General features: G+C 41.2%; 1 protein-coding gene across 1 annotated transcript in view; it reads left to right on the top strand.

Moving 5' to 3' along the window:
* Window positions 1–21,015, top strand: part of FRMPD4 (FERM and PDZ domain containing 4) — a 110,984-nt gene that overhangs the window by 43,061 nt on the left and 46,908 nt on the right. Inside the window, exon 3 of the mRNA XM_010581570.1 lies at window positions 1,177–1,279. Coding sequence (XP_010579872.1) covers window positions 1,177–1,279 — 103 coding nt within the window. The remainder of the gene's footprint in view (window positions 1–1,176; window positions 1,280–21,015) is intronic.

Below are 21,015 nucleotides of genomic sequence, written 5' to 3'. Positions count from 1 at the left end.
TTTCTTGCAAGTTAACATTATTAATGTAGTTTTATGTTAAAGCTCAGTTTGGAAACGGTGTTTATTATATTCTGTTCCAAGTGAAGAGGAGGAAAGATGAGCTCAGGACAACATTTTCCTACATGGGTTTGTATCCATTTATGCTGGATATATAAGTGAAGTTTTCAAACCAAGCAGAGGAAAGGAGCAGCATTAGCTCAGTTAAATGAATTGGATTTGAAACATTTTCTTTTAAGACTTTATCTTCATATTGGTAATATTATTGGCTTTTTTATGTATCATCATTGAAGAGTTTAAAGACAGAAGACTAGAGAGGATATATCTTTTCGCTAGCAGTTGCGATGTCACACCCTCCTCTGGGCATGTAATCATGCTGAGAAGCAAAGTAGTATGTGCATTTCATAAAGCATAAACTCAATATGCATTTCAGCAGTGTCAGAATCCAAAGCACATAGACATGTACATGTCTGATTGTCTACTCAGACTAATGCTAAATATCTGTGTCTAACTGAAAGTGGCAGTGCTTTTGGATGTATATAAACCTTGTGTTCACCAAGTGGTAGGAATCCAGAGCAAAACACTCAAGAATCTGGAGGTATAGAAACTTACTGGCTTCAGATTGAAGGAAACAGGTTTGTTTTGCCCAGAACAGAAAAGTCAGAGGAGAGACCTCGGAATGACTTTCAAATATGTAAGTGATGTTTCATAGGAAAGAGGAATAAGATGTTCTCCAGTGTTACTTTGCCTAGGACAGGAAACAATGTGTTGCAACAAGGGAGATCTGGTGTTGACACTGGGGAAAATGACATCCTGATCTCAACAGTAGTTAAACAGGATCATTTATTTACAGGAAAAGGGAGTCAACCTCAGGGTGGTCTTACAAGAATATCAGACAGACATTGATCAGGGATGAGTAAGGTATGGTTGATCACACCTTAAAGGGTGAATTAGGCCACCTCTTATGGGTCCTTTTGGCCCTTGCTTTTAAGTGGCTAGATGTGGGTTTGGAACTTAACTTGACAAACTTCAGTAGAAGCTTCTAAGCCACTAGCTTTCAAGATTTTCCTGGTGAGGAAGTACTGGCAACGTCAGAATTAGTGTTAAACGTGCCAGAGTGTGTCTGTGCATTTACAATGGTCTGCTCACCTGTGGTTTTTTTTTTTCATTTGTCTCCAGGCGGCCCCTCTGAAGGAAAGCTTATACCAGGGGATCAGATCATAATGATTAATGATGAGCCAGTCAGCACTGCTCCAAGGGAGAGAGTCATCGACCTTGTCAGGTACTTGATGTCCTGTCACTTAAACTATGAACCCAGTGGCTTATTGCCTGTGCAGTCATTTGATAATACAGCAAGTCCTGCCTTCTCATGGCTGAGAAAAGAAAAAATAATGTTACTTTAGTTATAATGAAGGATGGTGAAGTATTTTAGTATTGAAATGAAATGTCCTCTTAAATGTCCTCTGGGTAGCTGAAAAAAATATAATAAGATATTGGAACAGCTCCAAAATACTTGGATATCAAAAGAGGAATAGTGTTCTCCTGGTGTTTTTTTCTGGTATGGGTTTTTGCAAAGATAATTTCTGGAGCAAGGCAGCTCCAGTCGCTGTTGCACTATTGCTTTTTTTTGCATGAAGAAAGTTGAGTCAGGTCTGTCTTACGTGAAGAGGAAAGAAAATGTGGTGGGGTGATTTTTGAGAGTGGATGGGTGCATGTAAATGGGAATGTGTAGGGAAGCTCATAGGGTGTTTGGGTGGATTGCAGGTAGATGAGTTTGTGTGAAAAGAGTGGGCAGGGCTGTGTAGGTAGGAGGCAGAAAACAAGACAAAAAAGTGACTGTGGAGAGTGAAGGAAAGGAGAAATGTCAATATTGGTAATGGGATGTAGAAGGAAAGAAAGGACAGGGACTCACAAATGCTCAGGATGTAGAAAAAAATTTGATGTGCTTCATATACTAAGCTTATCATTTTGTGTAACAAGAAATATTAGCACATTGCATATAAAAATGACTGTAATGAAAAAATTAAACATAGAAATGATTATTTTAAATTTCAGTAGCCTGGTTGCTGGACACCAGTTTTGGTTTTGTATTTTCCTTCTTATTGGAGTAAACTCTGAACTGATGGGTCTAGTTGATTCCTGGGAGATACTCAGGTTTTAACTGTGCAGATACCTCTCTTCTGGTAGCTGTCACTGTTGTCGGTGTTACCCATGTCATTTTGAAAAGTCACATTTGCTTCCAGAAATTTGAGCAGGAGGTGCCGTGATAGTTGTACTCCTCTTGCAGATCACAATTTGAGCAAATGGGTGCTCATTTGCTGGGGATTCAGCTGTGAAGCTACGTTCCAAAGGCGAGAGGGAAATGGTATAAAGATGCCAGCAACATTGATGCCTTTATCTGTGTTTAGTGGGTTTGGACAAAGTACAGTACATTTTCATATTTAAAAAAAAAAAAAAAAAAAAGTGTTAACCTGCAAGTCAACTAACAGAAACACAGCATATTAAGAGGGGACTTCAACACTCTTGGTTTTTGTGACACAGACCCCATGAACTGCAGAAACTGTCCTGTTCCTAATAAATTTCTGTCCTGTGCTCTGTATTGACAATCAGCATAAACCTCACAAATGGGTCTTAAACTCATTTTTGATGTCTTTGTTTCTTCATAAACTGGTCATATTGCAGTCTTCATTCTTCCCCTGATTCCTTGATATGTAAGTAATCAGAACTAGGATCTCTATCTCATTTCTCTGCTGCCAGCAATATGTAGTAATAACAACAAGCAAAATAGACTGATTAGGCCTGAGACAAACTGACTTTATTGTGTGGCCGATTCTGTCTGCCTTCAAATGAGAAACTGAATAAGAATGTCACCCTTCCCAATAATGTTGACTCCATAGGTAGTGTCTTAAATTAAGTGTTGTTGCATTCCAGGAGAAGCTTTTGGTGACACTTTTCTTACACTGTAATTCTACCTCTGTTCTCAAAATCTATCTGCCATTGGGATTTTGACAGAGACCCATTCTTTGGTGAGACCCAGAGTGAAATGTATTGGGGCTATATATTACAGTAGTTGAAATGAAGAGCTTTCTCTTCATGCCATTGGGAACACCTGGAGTGATTAGACATTGTCACTGTACCGTCCTTACACCACAGCAGAAGCAATTCTTTACACCAATGAAATAATGAATCCCTTCTGTATAATAGAAGGTTTTCATATGGGCTAGATATATCTGCAACTTTGAAAACACTTGCTTTCAGTTTTCAATGTGCGTGGAAGCAATTTTGAAATCTTGTTTTCCAGCTGGTAGCAGTGTACCTGTGGGCAGCAATGAGTCTGTTTTAGATGCATAGGTCAGGCAACGGGCATAATCACAAAACCATAGAATTGAGAAGGGATTTCTGGAGGTCATCCCGTCTAACCCATTGCTCAAAGTGAGCTAGTGTCAAAGTTTAGATGTGGCTGCTCAGCACTTGTCGAATCAAGATTTAATATCTCCAAAGATGGAGATTTCACAACCACACTGGGCAGATGTTTCAGTTCTTAACTAGTGGCCTTTCAAAGATGATAGAGAGCTGCTTTTACAAGACATGAGCCAACTCCCTCGGCCACCTTAGATGCATCCCCTCCAGGCCCATGGACTTGTGAGTGTCCCTCTTGCCTAACCAATCCCTAATTCAGTCTTTGTCTACCTCTGCTCCCTAAATTCTGCCACTAAGCTCAGGGACCGGGGGGCAGACCTTGCCATTAAAGACCAAAGGCAAGATCGCCTGGCTCGACTGGGCTCTGGCCCTTCCAAGCTGCATCCCACAGGACCCTGGCCACCAGTGCCCTGGGCAAGCTCAAGTCTGCTCTTCAGCTTAGACTCCTCTTCCTCCTTTCCCTCAGGATCTTACACTGTGCCATCTCGCGGTCACTGCAGCACATCAATGAAAAATCGATACTCCAACACTGTATTTTTTCTGTGATTGCATGGTCTCTTGCTGATTAGGTATAGCAAGGTATATTTTATATTCATTTATGTTCTGTGGCTATTTTTATGCAGCTTTCCCTCAAAGCTTTTTGTAAAGTCAAGAAATTATTTGAGTTTATAATTGTAGAGTGTGGAAAAAATTAATCTACTTTCAAAATACAGATGTAAAGATCATAGTATGCCAAACAGAAGAAACCCAAACTGCATGAGAAAACAAAGGCAGATTTCGTAACCAGATGAGCATCATGCTTTAACAAGCTTAGCAAGACTCAAAGCTTCCAAGCAAAAGTATACACAAATGTTAGATGTTAAGTCAACCTTGAATGTTAAACATTCTTTTTAGTGTAATGAAGTATTTAATTGTTTTCCAAGAAAACATTGTCAGGACATTTACTTATGAAAAGAGTTACGCTACTGAAGGAAAAGAAAATGGAAAAGAGAACTTCTGCTGTGGTCTATCTTAAATCCAAAAAATAAAAAAAGATTCAGAATGCCCACCAAGAAGGGTATCTGAAAAATGTCAATTAAATCTTCTTTCATTAGGAAAAAGCATATTCCTAAGCAATAAATTTGCTTTATTTGTAAATTCTCCACAAAATAAGTCAGAACAATTTTTTTCAGATCATTTGTTTTTCTTCAGCCCTTTTCATATCATCTCCAAATTCATTGTGTACTTTTTACTGCTACGGGGTTAGAAATAGTTAGCCTGGTCTTTCAAGAAAGTCCCTTTTGTGTAATGGTTTTACTACAGGGAAATGCAAGAAGATAAAGGGAGCACATAATACAGAAATTTTCACATTGCCTCTTCATTGCATTTTAATGTTTTAATTATGTGTATGCTTTCTAAACATTCATTACTGAAAATAAGCTTCCTTAAGTAGAAAACTGTATTAAAGCCACCTCTGCTGACTCCAGGGGGTACTGAGCAGGAACCCGGTGAAAGATTTTGGTTTGTTTTTTTAAGAATTGAGGGATACTGTTGCATCCTAGGAGGTCCCAGGTCTGCAGATTATCGGGGTTATTCATTATAAATATCCCCTGTAGATCATTCTCATCCATCTAATTCTTTTGGCTCTGCTTTACTGGCAACATTTAATTAGTGTTCAAGTTGTCCTTTGAAAGCCAAGGTTGCAAAAATACGAATACAGTATGGTTTGCAGACAAAATACATAAAGACTCATTATTTCTGGGTAATGTTCAATGGCTTTTGCACCATATTATGTTCTCCTGAGCTATTTTCAAGCACAAACCCAGAAGTCATGTTTATGGTTTCACTTACAAAGAGAGGTCACCTTTATGAGTGTCACTTATGGCTGCAGTCTAGATGTGTTCCATTCAAGACAGGAAGTTATTGAAGTTGGAAAAAGAGGAAGAAACAAGCCTCATTTTCTAAATGTGTGGTTTCAGTCCAGGCAAGAACCAAGCGAACAGAACACTAAAGAAAGATGTATTTGAAGTCCAGTCTGTTCAAAATTGTAGCAGGAGCTACTTGCCTTGGTTTTCTTTTACTGCTGATACAGATTCTTTGACTTAAAGCTTTTCACACATATTTAACAATAAGTACTTTGAGATAACATTAAAGTCATTGCACAATGTAGCAATTTTTTGCATATTTGAAGGTGAGCAACAATGCAAAACTAATGTATTAAAAGGTGTATTAATGTACTGTATCAATTAATTGGTTGTTCAGAGGTGCATGTATTTCATTATCCTTGGTTAATGTTACATTTGTATCTTTTTAAGAATCAGTTTAACCAACCAAGCCTTCTTTTAAAGCACTTAAAGAAATATATCTAACAAATAATTTGCCTTATACTATGTTTATAGGTAATGTCTGTAACATGAATGACATGATTATCTTAGATTTTACTGGGAATGCATTAGTCTACAAGGATCCCAGCATATGTAAAATGTCTTTTTATTTAGCAGGATATTTTACTGAAATTTTAAGTGACACACAGATGTGCTGCTTACCCCATAAAGCAACCTCTGAGTAGGGCACGGTACTGGTATTTTGTTCATACTTCAGTTCAAATAGTTATCCAGGCAGTCTGTGAGGGGAGATGGGCACCTGAAGAGGGTGATCCATCTGATATACTTCTTTTGGAATAAACTGCCCTGTTGCAAAAAGCTTATTTATGCATTGACTAAAGAAGACGCACAGAAAACTATCTTAGAATAGAAACCTGGCTTCTGGGTTGCTAAATTAGGCTAGATTAGTCCACTCCTTGAAACTGTAACAGCAGTAAATTAGTATTTGACGTCCTGTGGAATTCCAGTAAAAGACTTTAATTGCAAAGCGAGAACTGAAAAAGGTGAAATTCATTAGAGGCTTTTCTTTCTTGTTGAGTCTATTTTCTATTTAAGAGAAATGACTCAAAAACCTTTCTGAAATAACTCTTTCTTTGGCAAGTTAATGTCATAGCAAGTTTTCATCAAGAGGATCTAGAGGATTCTTTCAATTCTGCAACAGAATTTCTGTTTTAATTTTGTATTACGATAAGGCTGGAGAGAAGGAACCCTCCAGGATTTCGGGCTGCGTGTTGCATTCTAAGTGCTAACATGAATTTAATCAATACTGACCCTTCTCACCATCGTCATGGAGTGGATGAGGATTCTGTCACTGCCGTTTGACTCTGTGTGTGTCAGGGGACCAATTTGCCTTCTCTGCATCATCATAGCTAAACGCAAGTGCAAAAGGGAGCTCAGTGGCAGTGCCTGTCATCAATCGTCTTCTCACAGCAGCTGAAAATACCACTTCTCAAATGTAATTTCTGTCTCTAGGCTTAGACTGTTTCACATATTGGATCAAGCAATTTTGGTGGACTTAATATTAAAGACATTCTTTCTTCAACATCACAGGGAAAAAAATCAAGCATATTAAGCTATTAGCTGTGATACTGCTTAGCAACCCAGACTCTTCAAACCTGCTTTTCCTGAAAAACCAGTCATGCAGACCTTTTAATCTGAAGGTACTCCATTATACTCCCAGTTTGGTTTATAAATCCAGAGGCTATACCATTTTGTTTCAAGCCTTGATCTATGAATTGCTAGCATTTTGGGTTTTAGACACATAATGCTGAACAGAGGGGCAAAATGTTGGACCAAATTATCTGTAGGAGTTTTACAAGTGATATCAATGGAGATAAGCTTTCCGCCAGGGCATTTAATTAGCTACCTCTAATCAGCTGGCCCAAGCATAGAGCTGGGAGTCAGGACATGAGAACTCAGTTCCTGTCTGACTTGAGGGGTGTTGTTAGATGTTTATCTTCTACCTTTTGAGGTGTTTCTGCAAAATAATACAGAGATAACTTAAGTACTTTAAGTCAGCTGCTGTGAGAGCACAGATTTAGTATTGTCTACTTTACCTTTTTTCTTGGCTGCCGCGGTGATGAGATGCTTCTGGTACTTGAGCTAATATATTGAGAGCTAATTCAGATCTCTCTAGATTTTAGTTATTAATCTGTAATAGGGTTTCAGAAATGCTTGTCCACCTTTTCAAAGGCCTGTAAGAGTTAAGCTGAGTTGAAAGCTGTATGGAGATGTTACTTATTGTTAAAATCAGTACCAACTATGGAAATGGTTCTCTTTTAAATCCATTGTATCTGTGGAAGCATGCAGTCTCTTATCCTTGCTCTGTTCGTAGCAGAAAGTTGGCTGACATGGTTTAGACAGGTTTGGGCTCAGTAATTCAAATGTTTGGAATGCTGAGAACTTAATTTCTTTTCATGTGCGCCATGGTGGATGCCCCCTGGAGTTAGCAAGGCTAGGGTCTTTTTGAAATTCCAAGCCTTGATGTGTCATCCAGTTGCAGTGTTGTGTCATCATCCTATTCTGTTATCCTCTAGAAAGAGGAGTTGGCTGTGATGAATTTCAGGTCAGCTGTTCTGTAACAAGTTGCTTTATGGTAACTGAATGCAAGGGTATGGACAGAGCTGTGGAACAGCTGTGCCCAAAACATAAGCAACTGTGCAAAATGCCTTCAGATGTGAACCAGCAAGCGTCGCTCTCATCAGGTTGTTCTGACAAGCAGGCTTACCTCTTCTCATAAAACTAAACAAAAGCATTGGCTTGTCTGCATGGAGGATTTACTTTGAAGCCAGATGCACTGATGTGAATGTTTCAAAGTAATTTTTTCCATGTAAAGGCATACAAATGAACATCCAGCTTTGAGTTTATGAATTAACCCTTCCACGTGATGGATTTCCTCTATATTGTATGCTCTGCGATAGACATTTATTCTTCTTTGCGCTGTTGCTGCAAGCCCCGTGCATCAAAGGATTACTTCCTGTTGGAATATGTAGCAGGAGGTACCTAAAAATCTCATGTCCTGTGTTTGGGGAGCGTTACAGAGGTAACTACAGAAATCTCATAGTTTCCCTTTCCCAGCCCCATTGTCTGTCTCTTTTGGGATGACATTTCCAAAGCATAAAAGGTTATGTTGGGCAAGCCAGCCCTCCACGTCGTGCTGTTGGTACTTGAATATTCTGCAGCTTGTGCGGATGCCTTGAGGACATTCCTACAGGACAGCTACACTTACACAAGACAAGCGCTGTGATATGGAGCAGTTAAATCAGCAGAAAACAGAGAGGAAGACAAGACAGAGACAGCTTCAGGAGCTTGCTTCGGAAGCGCTAGTCTGCGCAGAACAGATTCTGGGCTTGCAGAAGCAGTATGGGCTGACAGGAGAGGGTCGTGCTGTGCCTCTGGGGCTGCCAGCAAGGAGTGACTGTGAAGTATGAAGATGACAGAGATGCTTTCAGCACCGCATGCACAGAACTCACAGAGCAACTCTGCCCTTCCACAAGTGTGTGGCTGCCCTCACTGGGAAGTTTACAGCTCTCTCACCCTGCCAGTCAGTTGCTGACTGGTTCAGCACATACACGTCAGCTAATGAAGCTATTGTAATGGAAAAGATAGCCATTTTGGAGAAGATCTGATAGTTGTGTGGTAGAAGGGCTGTGATGCTTTGTGAAGGCTTGTGGTACACACAACGTGGACAGTGGTGACATCAGCATTCCCTTTTATCCTGAGACAGTGCTGGACATTTGGATCATAGAAATTAACTGGTTTTTATCTGCTGCCTAAGTAGCTTCAGGATGACAGAGAAATACTTTAAAAGACTGAAAGATAGATGACAGTATCAAGCAAAAGGCTTGTAGTTACTATGAATTATACCCAAATTCCATATTTTGATAGAAAGACAGCAAAGGTGATGTAAAGAGCTGGGAGGCAAACACGGTATTTTTATGGTTTTGTAAGTTGACCCTTGGAGGGTTGTGTCTGCTACAGGTGCCTTGTATCAAGGAAAGGCAGAAAGATTTTAATCTTCTGTTTTTAAGTAATGCTGTTTTGGGGCTGGCAATTTTATATGCACCAGTGCTCATACGAAATGTAAAAAGTAATTTAAACTGTTGAGAGAGAAGGGTGAAAAGACTGTGACCAATTTGCAATGTCTTGTATAGTTTCATGAATTTGAAATACCTTTAGTCTTTAGCTGTTAGTTCTGTAGAAGCTCCTGGCAGTGTCTGTATTTGAAGGGTTTTGTGCATTTTACAAAAACTCATCTGTTTGTCAAATTGGAGAAGATAAAACTAGCATAACTGTTAGTGTGGCGGCTATGTATGTGGTTTTTTATAGCCCAGTGAGAAGGGGAGGGGGGAGGCAAGCAAAAATGAATAGCTTTTAAAAAATCTTGTACCATGTAATTGGAAAATATGGATAAATGGAGGTCTTAAGCCCTTCTCCTTGGGGCTGCTTAGATACTGTGAGCAACTGGCATGTTGAGTGGTGGTGTAATCCCATCTTTGCAGTTAAAGGAGCACTTTTTTTCCGTGTCAAGGTGGAAGCAGCACTCCCTGGGGTGGGAAGGAGATAAGGAGAGTGACTGGGAAATGTGTAAAACCCTACTCAGAGCAAAGTGTCACGGAGCAGTCTTGGTAGCTCACGGGCCAATGGTAGAATGGTGTAATTTTAATGAATTGTGTAACGGAAAGCTGACTCAGGAGCTCCTGAAGATGGCAAGACCTTTCTTTGGCTCTTTGGCATGCTGATGCTGTGTCTTTCTGGCTTCCTGACTCCCAGAGTTAGTTTTTAGTATCATAATCCTATTTACTTCCCAGACTACATTTAATCTATTAAGTAAAGTAAGATGAAGAATGGTCCCTCCTGAAGCTGTGCGCACCCATAAGGTGGCTGTCCCTCATAACATTAGGGTCCAGTTACAATGGCTATCTCTACACTTCCATTTCATATCCCTGCTCTGACAGCAATGTTGCCTTTCAGTCAGCCAAAGGCATGTGGGAGAGACAGTGCTTGACACCAGTAACTTGTAGTTTGTCTGTGGAGCTGGAAAATCACAAAAATAATAGAGATGAGAAGTACCTGGCAGAATACTAGTCTGATAAAACTCTCTCAGTCCAAACTTTTTTGATTCAGAGATGTATAGACTGTAAGAAAATTGGATCTGGCTTTCAGTGCAGTTGACTTTAAATTTTTATGACTCTTTTTGTGTTGGCAAGACCTAAATTTTTTTTTTGAAGCTTTTTAAAAAATACTGAGAAATAACATCAAAAGGCTTAAGACTGTCATTAGCAAGTCCTTTCTCTTTCCTGCTTCCCTCCAAGAAGAATAATTTTGTGACTCAGAGTCTCTCTTAGCAGTTGATAGTATAATGTAATTGGAATAGAAATGTTGTAGGGACTTCTGCGTTGCTCGGTGGACTAAAAAACTTAATACACAGAATTAGATCATATTTTTAATTTAGTAATAGTACAGCCAATAAAGACTCTCAAAATTGCCAAGAGATTGAGTATCTACATCTGACTTTACCTGAGATGCCCAATCAGAAAGTTAGTTAGAAGGGAAGGAGAATGAGTTTACATATTCTGACTCATTAGTCCCCTAAGTGAGATTCTTCAGTTAAATATTACCACTGATTGGGATGACTCTGGGTCATAGTAGAAGGTCAGAGGACAAAAACAGTTTCTCATTAAGCAAAGGATCTGAGACAAAAACTAGTAGAAAATAAAAATAAATTCACCTGTAAAAAATATTGAATGCTTCAAAAGGCAGCTTAACGCTGTAGATTTCTGTGGGATTTATTATTCAACTCTTTCTGGTTTGATTTCTGATGTGACAATTGATCATCTGTAGTTTATTACAAGCAACACATGAAAAATAGTGTAAGAGAAGCATTTTAGCTCCCGCTTTAGCTATTTTTAGGCTTTTTTCCCAAGGATACCATTCTCTGCCTGTCTTTTTGCTTTACTTGAAACATCCAAGTCTTCACAGACCTCCTGGAAGTAGCAACAGTAATAGGGGAAAGATGAATCACGTGTATTTCACAGCAGGTGACTTCCAAAGGATGTTGGTCTTAGTCTTACTTTGTCATTGCCTGAGAAACTGTCGTGGTTTAAGCTCAGCTGGTGACAAAGCACCATGAAGCTGCTCGCTCACTCCTCCCCTCTGGCCATGGTGAGATGAGGAGAAAATACAAAGAAAAGCTCGTGGGTTGAGACAAGGACAGGGAGGGATCACTCCCCACTTACGGGCACAGGCAAAAGACAGGCTCAACTTGAGGAAGGAACAAAATCAATTTAATTGACTACCCATCAAATCAAAACATGGATACTGAGAAGTAAAACCCAACCTGAGAACACCTTCCCCCCAGCCCTCCCTCCTGCCCTGCTCAACTCCACTCCCAGTTCTCTCTACCCGGACAGGGGAACAGGGGCTGGGGTCAGTCCGTCATACCACGTCTCTGCCGCTCCTTCCTCCTCAGGGGGAGGAGGACTCCGCACTCAGCCCCTGCTCCGCCGTGGGGTGTCTCCCACAGGAGACAGTCCTCCACCAACTTCTCCAGCGTGGGTCCCTCCCACGGGCTGCAGTCCTTCAGTCCCAGCCTGCTCCACGAGTGGCGGCCATCTTGGGGGGCCTCCGCTCCCCTCCAGGGGCTGGGGGGGACAGCCTGCCGCCTCACCCCGGGCTGCGGGGGCATCCCCTCCTGCCTTCCTCCCTGACCTCGGTACCCACAGAGGGGTTCCTCTCCCGTTCCAATCCTCCACTCCCTGCAGGTTTCCCCTCTTAAATCTGCTCTCCCACCCGTGTTTCCACTGTCCCTGAGGGGCTCGGCCTGGGCCAGAGGCGGGTCCGGCTTGGAGCCGGCGGAGCTTCCAGCAGCTTCTCACAGGAGCCGGCCCTGCGGACCCTACCCTGCTGCCAAAAAAACCCCGCCACACAAACCCAGAACAGAAACCAAGAGAAACTCATTCTGAGAAACCAAGAAGTGAGAAATATCAAAATAGAGACTGTAAATACGAAAACAGAGACTGTAGAGCTAAACCTAGGCTGCCATCAACCTCCGCTACCCCAAAGGCATATTTCTTTCATAGTATGTGCTGAAATGTTAATTGTTCTGTTAGCTCTTATTCCTCTTCATGCAGACTAAAGCTTAATGTATTTTACTTACTGCACAAGGGGAAATCCCTGCAGTCGGCTGTCTATATTGTTAAATAAAGTAATTCAGCTTGGTTGGAGGTTTAGTTAAAACCAAATTTGTTCAGCTTATGAATCAAACAAGACTCCAGGAGAGACAAAGGTCTTGTCATCTTATATCGCAGAACTTACCCATTTTATGATGATCACTTCAGCTTTTCAGCAGGTCTGTTACTCAGAAAGCAATACGCAAAAAGGCAGTTGTTCTTCTAGAGGACAAAATTCGTTGCTATAGCAGTTTAAAATCCTCGAGGTCATCTGTATTTCATAAAAACTGTAGGAGTCATGAGGTTTAATCGTTGCACTGAAATCTTTGTTCCATACATTGTCTTTCTGCTCAATATTCTTTTCTATGCATCATTACAGTGTGCCTGAGGCTTAAAAGGAAAATATCATCTGCCTAAGAGTTTATCAAGAATAATAGCAACAACTCTCAATTTTGGAAGACAGCAAAAAATTAAAACTAGTCATTAATTGAGTTTGCAGTCCAGTTTCTTTTTAATTCTTTATCTTGTGTCATTCTCCTTACAGCTCAATTATACATGGAAATTATACTTTTGTGACCAGAAATACTCTTTTGTTCTGCATTTTATCTGAAATTCTGTTTGTGTTCAAAGCCTTTAATTAAATATTAGAACAAATGCATTAGTAAAGATACTGCTTTTTTCTCCTTAAAAAGTATTGAAACAATTTCTTAGTGTTCTACACCAATTATAGTCATGTTACAGTGTCCAGCAGGCTTGTTGAGTTCATTAATAATTCATACAAACTGCCGTGGGTTTAAGGAAGGAACTTTACCACATATTGACATATGGGAGTGAAAGAAAACTAAACACACTTTCTTGCAACCATTTTTTTGTTGGAGAAAGAGGAGGTTGTATTATTTATGCTCTGAGGTACATAGACTGAGGATACAGTTTGCTAATGTAACTCTTAGGGCTGTTTATTGGACAAATAACATATCATAAGCATGCAGTATATCTGCATTTGTAAGTATGCATCTGCATATGTTTGTATGTATGTGCAGGGAGAGAGGAATATGATTCATAAAGCTTTATTATCATGGATTTGGGATGTGTGCGTTACTTAGAAACGAGAACCTGAGGTTCTGCAGCTTATTTAAACCAAAACCTTATCATGACGTTATATATAGTCTGTACAGCCGATCTGTTACAAGGAGAGTTGTGTTAGAGAAATATTTTCTATATCTCTACCTAAAAGTGATAACTAGAAAGTGCCAATTCTGACATGTCATTGTGATTCTCTTCAGTATTAGCAACTCATGTCTCATTTCTGTTTTACTAGGAAAATACATGTTAAAATAGAGAATGATGTGAACATGGGGGGGGGGGTTATAACCCTTATCATTTTAGGAGTATTACTAGTTTTATGGAGGGTTTTTTAGAATATTACTGTTCATAGCATATACAAGTTAGCTATGGATATATGCATATATGCTGCATACATTTTTCTAAAGATACCTAATACAGTTAATTTAATCCCTTTGGGGATTGCCTCACTCACAGGGGAGGCTGTGGGTGTCAATGAAGCTTTTGTAAGTCAGGCAGCAACAGCCAGAGCTACAGTTCCTGTGAGATGTTAAGGAGTTCAGGAGGGCAGAGCTGGAGGTCAGCATGATCCAAGGCAAAGCTGGTACTTCAGGTTGACAAACGAAGCATGTCAGTATTGTATAACAGAATCATGGAATCATAGAAGAGTTTGGGTTGGAAGGGACCTTTAAAGGTCATCTTGTCCAACCCCCCTGCAATGAGCAGGGACATCTTCAGCTAGATCAGGTTGCTCAGAGCTCCGTCCAACCTGACCCTGAATGTTTCCAGGGATGGGGCATCGACCACCTCTCTGGGCAACCTGGGCCAAGGTTTCTCCACCCTCATTGTGAAAAATGTCTTCCTTATATCTAAAATGTCTTCCTTATATCTAGTCTAAATCTACCGTCTTTGAGTTTAAATCCATTATCCCTTGTCCTATCATAATAGGCCCTGCTAAAAAGTTTGTCCCCATCTTTCTTATAAGCCCCCTTTAAGTACTGAAAGGCTGCAGTAAGGTCTCCCTGGAGCCTTCTCTTCTCCAGTCTGAACAACCCCAACTCTCTCAGCCTTTCCTCATAGCAGAGGTGTTCCAGCCCTCTGATCGTTTTTGTGTCCCTCCTCTGGACCCGCTCCAGCAGGTCCCTGTCTCTCCTGTGCTGAGGACCCCAGAGCTGGACGCAGAACTGCAGGTGGGGTCTCATCAGAGCAGAGCAGAGGGGCAGAATCCCCTCCCTCAACCTGCTGGCCACGCTTATGATGCAGCCCAGGATACAGTTGGCTTTCTGGACTGCAAGTGCACGTTGCCAGCTCATGTCCAACTTTTCACCCACCAGTACCCCCAAGTCCTTCTCTGCAGGGCTGCTCTCACTCCCTTCATCCCCCAGCCTGTATTGATACAGGGGGTTGCCCCAACCCAGGTGCAGGACCTTGCACTTGGCCTTGTTGAACCTCATGAGGTTCACATGGGCCCACTTCTTGAGCTTGTCCAGGTCCCTCTGGGTGACATCCTGTCCCTCAGGTGTGTCAACCGCCCCACTCAGCTTGGTGACATCCTGTCCCTCAGATGTGTCAACCGCACCACTCAGCTTGGTGTCATCTGCAAACTTGCTGAGGGTGCACTTGATCCCATCGTCTGTGTCAGTGATGAAGATATTAAACAGTACTGGTCCCAATACGGACCCCTGAGGGACACCACTTGTCACTAGTCTTCATCTGCACATTGAGCCTTTGACCACTACCCTCTGGATGTGACCATCTGACCAATTCCTCATCCACTGAACCGTCCACAGGATGTGGTGGGGTACCATGTCAAAGGCCTTACAGAAGTCCAGACAGACAACATCCGTATCTCTTCCCTTGTCCACTGATGTAGTCACTCCATCATAGAAGGCCACTAGGTTGTTCAGGCAGGACTTGCCCTTGGTGAAGCCTTGCTGGCTGTCTCGAATCATGTCCCTGTCCTCCACGTGCTTTACATTGCTCCAGATGGAGCAAAAATACTGCTGAGGATGCTGAGCCACCCTCACTATCGTGAAGCAAAACATCTCAGCTTTTTCTGTCCTTACAGTGCTGTCCACTGGGGTCTGGCAGACTCTTGTACTTACAGGAGTTTACTAGGGAAGAATTTTGGAGCCTGCATCATCAGAAAAGTTCTGTTGGTGGGTTACGAAGCCCAGGTGTCCACCCGATGGGGCTGAGGACTAAATACCATGTCTGCCCTCTGGTAGGGGCCATGTACTTACTCATCCTCATCTTGCTCCAGCCCATGACACTGCACACTGAAAGAGCAGCGGTCGGCTCCTGAGCAGGCAGAAACATGCCTCAACCAAGAGCGTGGTGGAGCCCAGGACCTGTAAAATCACACTTTCCAGCCCTTGAGCTGAGAGGCCACATGGGCAGGGTGCAAAGGGACTTTTGGGAAATGGGACTGTAAGATCAAGGAAGAGACTGACGGTGGGAAAGAGGAGGTGATTGAGGAGATTGTGGGCGAAGATTACATATAGGGCATCGAGGTTAATATGCATGGTGCCTGCCTCTCAGACGTAGTCCTGCTGTCTGTTGTGTGTTTTGACTAGGGGGTGGCAGTCCTTCACGGTCCACTCTTTTTGGGCTGACTTCCTTGCAAGCTGTTGATGATGTAGAGCATTTGGTAGAGCAGCCTCAAAGAAATCCTGTGGTGCCTTGCAGCGTGGCGTTGCAGTAACCTCACGCTGGGTCTTCCCATCTCTAGCTGACAGCTCTACTGTCATGTGGCAACAGCTGGCCAAATTCCAGAAATTCAGACATTTAGGGAAAGGCGCTTTGGAAGTCATGCGTTGGCGTTGCAAGGCAGGTGCCGTTTCCCAGCAATGTTGAATAAGGCGTCTGGTAGTAAAAGCCTTGCTTCAGAAGAAGCCAGGCCAAGGTGAAGCACAGGGTGGATGCGCCTGTTGCTCAGAGCAAGTGAAATAAAGCTGTTACCCTGAGCGTTCCTGTCTTGATCCCCTTGGCTCACAGAACTGAAGCTTAGCCTAGGGTGAAACTACCAGAGGCTGTTAAGAGGCAGCATTTTGTGCCTCAGCTTGCCATTGCATTAAATAATTAATTGAATCTGACCTTTCAGAGCAGTACATTGTAGCTAGAGAATGAATATAAAAAGGATATAAAAATGAAAAGAATCTCAAGTGGGAGTAGGAAGGCAATATAAATTTTATATATAACCATAGAAGGTTTGCAGTGCTGTCTGTTCCTGAAAGTGTGCCGGTAATTGGACGTAGTTTGGGAAGAGCAGCAAAAATGAGCCAGAAGTTGTCTCTTTTATGAGAGACATAAGAAGCTCAGCCTGGTTAAGTTATCACAGGAGAGGTCAAGATAACTGTATTTGAATGTGGACATCTGACCAAGGAAGAACTTGGATAGCAGGCACCTCTTCAGCTTAGCAGTCCAGTCCTATGAAACTGCAGCTGGTAACACCGAGAGGTGAGAGAAAGAGAGCTGTGGTCATTCGCCATCACTTCAAGTCTTTCAACGAGGATCTTGTATTTGTTTGGAAAGATGGGCTGTAGCTTAAGCAGAAGTTAAGGCCTTCACAAAACACCTAGCAACTATGGTTAGCAGGGGAGTCTGTGTTTTGCAGAAAGTCAGATGGAAGTTGTATGTTGGTCTTCAGACCTTTGAATGCATAACAGTAATAACGCTGCCCTATCTCATAGCTGAATTCTGACTATGAGCCGCTCAAAAAGCCATCCTCAGTCCCTGTGGGATTATCAGCCCTTACTGGGAAGGAGTGAGTTTCCTGGGAAGGTGGCAGAATGAGTATCCTTGTCTTACAGCAGTAACTTTCTGCTCTTGGTCTCTTCCTCGCTCTCACCCATGCCCATGTCTGTCTGCCTGCACTTACCAGCACGCAGAGTATCTTTCAAAGGCTTGCCCATAACTAGATGTGTTCTGCCTTGCAACCTCACCAGATATCAGTGCTATGCAGGACATGAGTTCTTTTTTGTTTGGTTGTTTGGGTTTTTTTCCTTTTTTTGAGTTGTGCATTATTTCAGTGGAGCTAGTGAGTCAATTTTTAAGTGGAAGTGAAATGCAGCATGGTAACCACTTACTTTTCTAATAAACAGTGCTGAACATACACATTTGACAGTGTTTCCTTCAGCTTTTGCTACATTTTTTTTTCTGCACTGAATGCTTGGAAAAGTTCTATTGTGGCAGTTAGAGCTCTGAATGTCAGAAACAGTAGAAAGAAACAATAATTTGGTTTGGTTGTACTGTGGTGAAGATTATGGCATAAGTGCTGTAATCTGATAGGATTTACCAATCTAAGACTTAGTTTTTATTCAAGCAATAGTTTGTGTACAGTAGAGATTAATTACTCCTAATGTCTTGATTAGAAAGATGACGTTTTACCAAACAGCAGCATGCAGTAGGTACTTTGAACAGCTACTTTGCTGCACATTTTTAAAATGTATTCAGATGTTACACTTCATATATTTCACAAAAATCATAGTCTATTGAGTAAACAGTAAACTTTAAAAAAATATTCCAATATGTGCTTGTATAAGTGTTTGATAGATGCTTCTGAACAGTTAAATTGTCTCAACAAAAAATATTGGGATTTTGAATTGCCTGCTGTCTTCGTAGTACTCTCTTCATGACAGATTACCAGTATCTCCATGAGAGTTTTTCCTTCAGCTGCTGCTTTAGAATAATTACAGTGCTTTTGCATATATGTCATTAACAATGAGGGGGAAAAAAAGCTCTCGTCAAGGCTGTTCATTTAGATATCTGATGCATGAGGCAGGATAATACGAATTTCCCAGTAGGATACCGGTTGCTGCTCATGGTGCACCACCAATGTACTGTTTTGTTATTTCAAAGAAGGTAATATCATTATAAACATGCATTTTTATGTCTAGCGTAATTTATAAAGAAAAACATCAGTGGCTCTTTGGTCAAAAATACATTTGTTATGATAGCTGTTTAACAATACTGTTATTATTGTAAATGGAGCAACAAAACACAGCATTTTACAATTATTAAACATGATACAGTGGCAGTGATAGCACTGTTTCCCCTTATCCTGCCAGTGCCAGATCTATTAAAACTCCTGCCCATTAAGCAGTCAAGTGCAAATAAAGCAATTCTACAGCTTTGTAAATTAATTATTTTTTATTTACCTGAGAGAGATGATGGATTTGGTTTTGCTGGCACAGAGAATAATGCCAGTTTTATTTTCTGTTTAGGGACAGCTCTGAACATGATTAGTATTCTGTATGTTGAATCTATAAATGATGTGTCCATAACTATAAATGCTAAAATGCATACTGCCCTCTTCTAGAAATATTTATCTTTTGTTTCTGGGAAGAAGCGCCTCCTTCTTTAAGGCTTTATTAAGGGTAAACATTTGACAAAGATCTCTTTAAAAGCGACAGGAAAGTTGTTGCTTTGCCACCTGTGCTTAGTTTTCTTGGGAACTACAGTGCAATGTTCATCCTCCAGCAAAATGGGTCTGATCCAAAGCCTGCTGAAGACGGTGGCAATCTTTTGATGGATTTCAGGGGGATTTGGATCAGGCTGTTTATGGATTACCCCATGGATTACTTGTAGTGACTCTACTTGTAGCCTGCCAGTTTATTTAAGATATAGCTGTCAAATGGTGGAATAACACACTTCAAGAAAGCATTTACCTATTTGATCTAGGGTAGTTCAAGGAGTGATTTTGTGACATGCCATTCCTGGTGGCTACCCATGCCAGCCACTGCAGATCCCCTTCCCATCACTCTCCCTAATTCTCTCCCTTCGCTTTCCCATCACTCTCCCTTTTCTGAAACTGGATGCCTACTGAGGGCTTCAGAAAACACGAGGTGAAAATTAGATATTTCAAGTAGGCCAAACCCATTTTTAACATAATGCTGTATATTGCAAAACAAAACCATAGAAGAGTGAGACACTGAAGGAGTTTTTAGTGTGTTAGGTTTTATGACTGGTAGGATGGTCTATGCACTGGCTTTACTACCATTTTTTCACTGCATCACCTTCTGTTTGTACCAATTTCACATCAGCATCGCTGGTGCAGGGTGCAGAGGCACGTGGGGCACAGTAGAGGGCTATTGTAGCTTGCAGTAGCAGCCTTCAACTTTGCTTTCTAGCTACAAGAGAAAAACAGTGGATATTTGTTATGTACTTACTGAACAATAGCACGCAGTTGGAAGTCCTTTCCCTATATTTCTCTCATGAGTCCAAATTAAACCATTAGGTAATTTTATTACAAGTCGTGGCTTTCATGTGAATGGGTGAAAATCCCAGTCTTGCTTAAGTGGAGGAGCCCAGTCCTGCTGACTGCAGAAAGAGCATAAAACCATGAGCTCCGAAAGACCAAAAATGCCAAAACAGAAGATACAAGTTTATCATAGCTGGTGCCGTGGCTTTTAAGTCATGGTAGGCTTTGATACACCATTATTTAATGCATGAGTTTGACAGCACTGAGATAAAGTTTCTGATATAAATCAGTTAATCTTCTTTTTCCTGAGGCTGTTTTACTATGAAAAGAGGTTAGAGGGGGAGGAAAGGGAGACCATGCCCAGGAGAGCTGCCTTTGCCACATCTCCTCTGCTACTTCTGTCTTCATCCTCCTCCTCACAAGTGTTACATGTAGTTTAACCATCTATCTGATGGATTGTAAGAAGTACCTTTATGTACATCATCCCTACCATCACTTCAGTAATAGTAATAATGGGAAAGTTTTTGAAATCAAGTTTCATTGCTTTTCATGTTTCTGTTTTTACATTCTTTAAGTTAGTTGGTTTAATTTTCCAGTCCTCACTACAGTGTTAGAGAAGGAAACCCAAAGCAGGCTGAATGAGAAATGTCTCCCTATTTCGTATTCTGACCTATTAAAACAGCTTAAATAAGTAAAACAAATATGTGATTAATTGATAGCACCCTTCTTTACAACATACATTGTAATGTGGTTTTCAGCGAAATGATCTTCCTTCCTGAGCTAAGCATATTGTGCAGAGAAAGTTCATTAGATTCAGGACTTACGGTTACATTCCATGTAACAGATACTTCAGTGGTGATTGCTGAAGTTCAGAAGAACTTTGACGAGAAGCAAATGTCATCCAAAAATGTCAGTACTGTGTGTACTGGGTCACCTCTGAATGTGAGCATTATCACAAGCTTTTATGAAACAAATTAATCACTTGAAAGAGGAATACAACAATTTAGGAACCACCAGACCAAATCAGATCCAAAGTCCATTTATTCCAGCGTTTTGTATCTGATAGGACTGGTTCCAGTTGTTTCAGAGAAAGGTCAGAGAGACCACACAATGACTTGTTTACAGAATATTCTCTCTTGGGGAAGATTTATTTCTACAACCCTTTTAATTAGAAAAAGCATGAGTATTTTTTTTCCTCCCTTCATTTTTATACACATCCCCTAACAGTCCTGAATACTCTTGGTAACTCCTGGTCTTTTGTCCCCCCCCCCCCCCCCCCACCACACCACACCAAAACCAC

Source organism: Haliaeetus leucocephalus, unplaced genomic scaffold, assembly GCF_000737465.1.
Source record: "Haliaeetus leucocephalus isolate CR32 unplaced genomic scaffold, Haliaeetus_leucocephalus-4.0 Scaffold795, whole genome shotgun sequence".
Lineage (NCBI taxonomy): Eukaryota > Metazoa > Chordata > Aves > Accipitriformes > Accipitridae > Haliaeetus > Haliaeetus leucocephalus.
The sequence above is the reverse complement of the archived record's forward strand: the minus strand, read 5'-3'. Positions and strand labels throughout refer to the sequence as shown.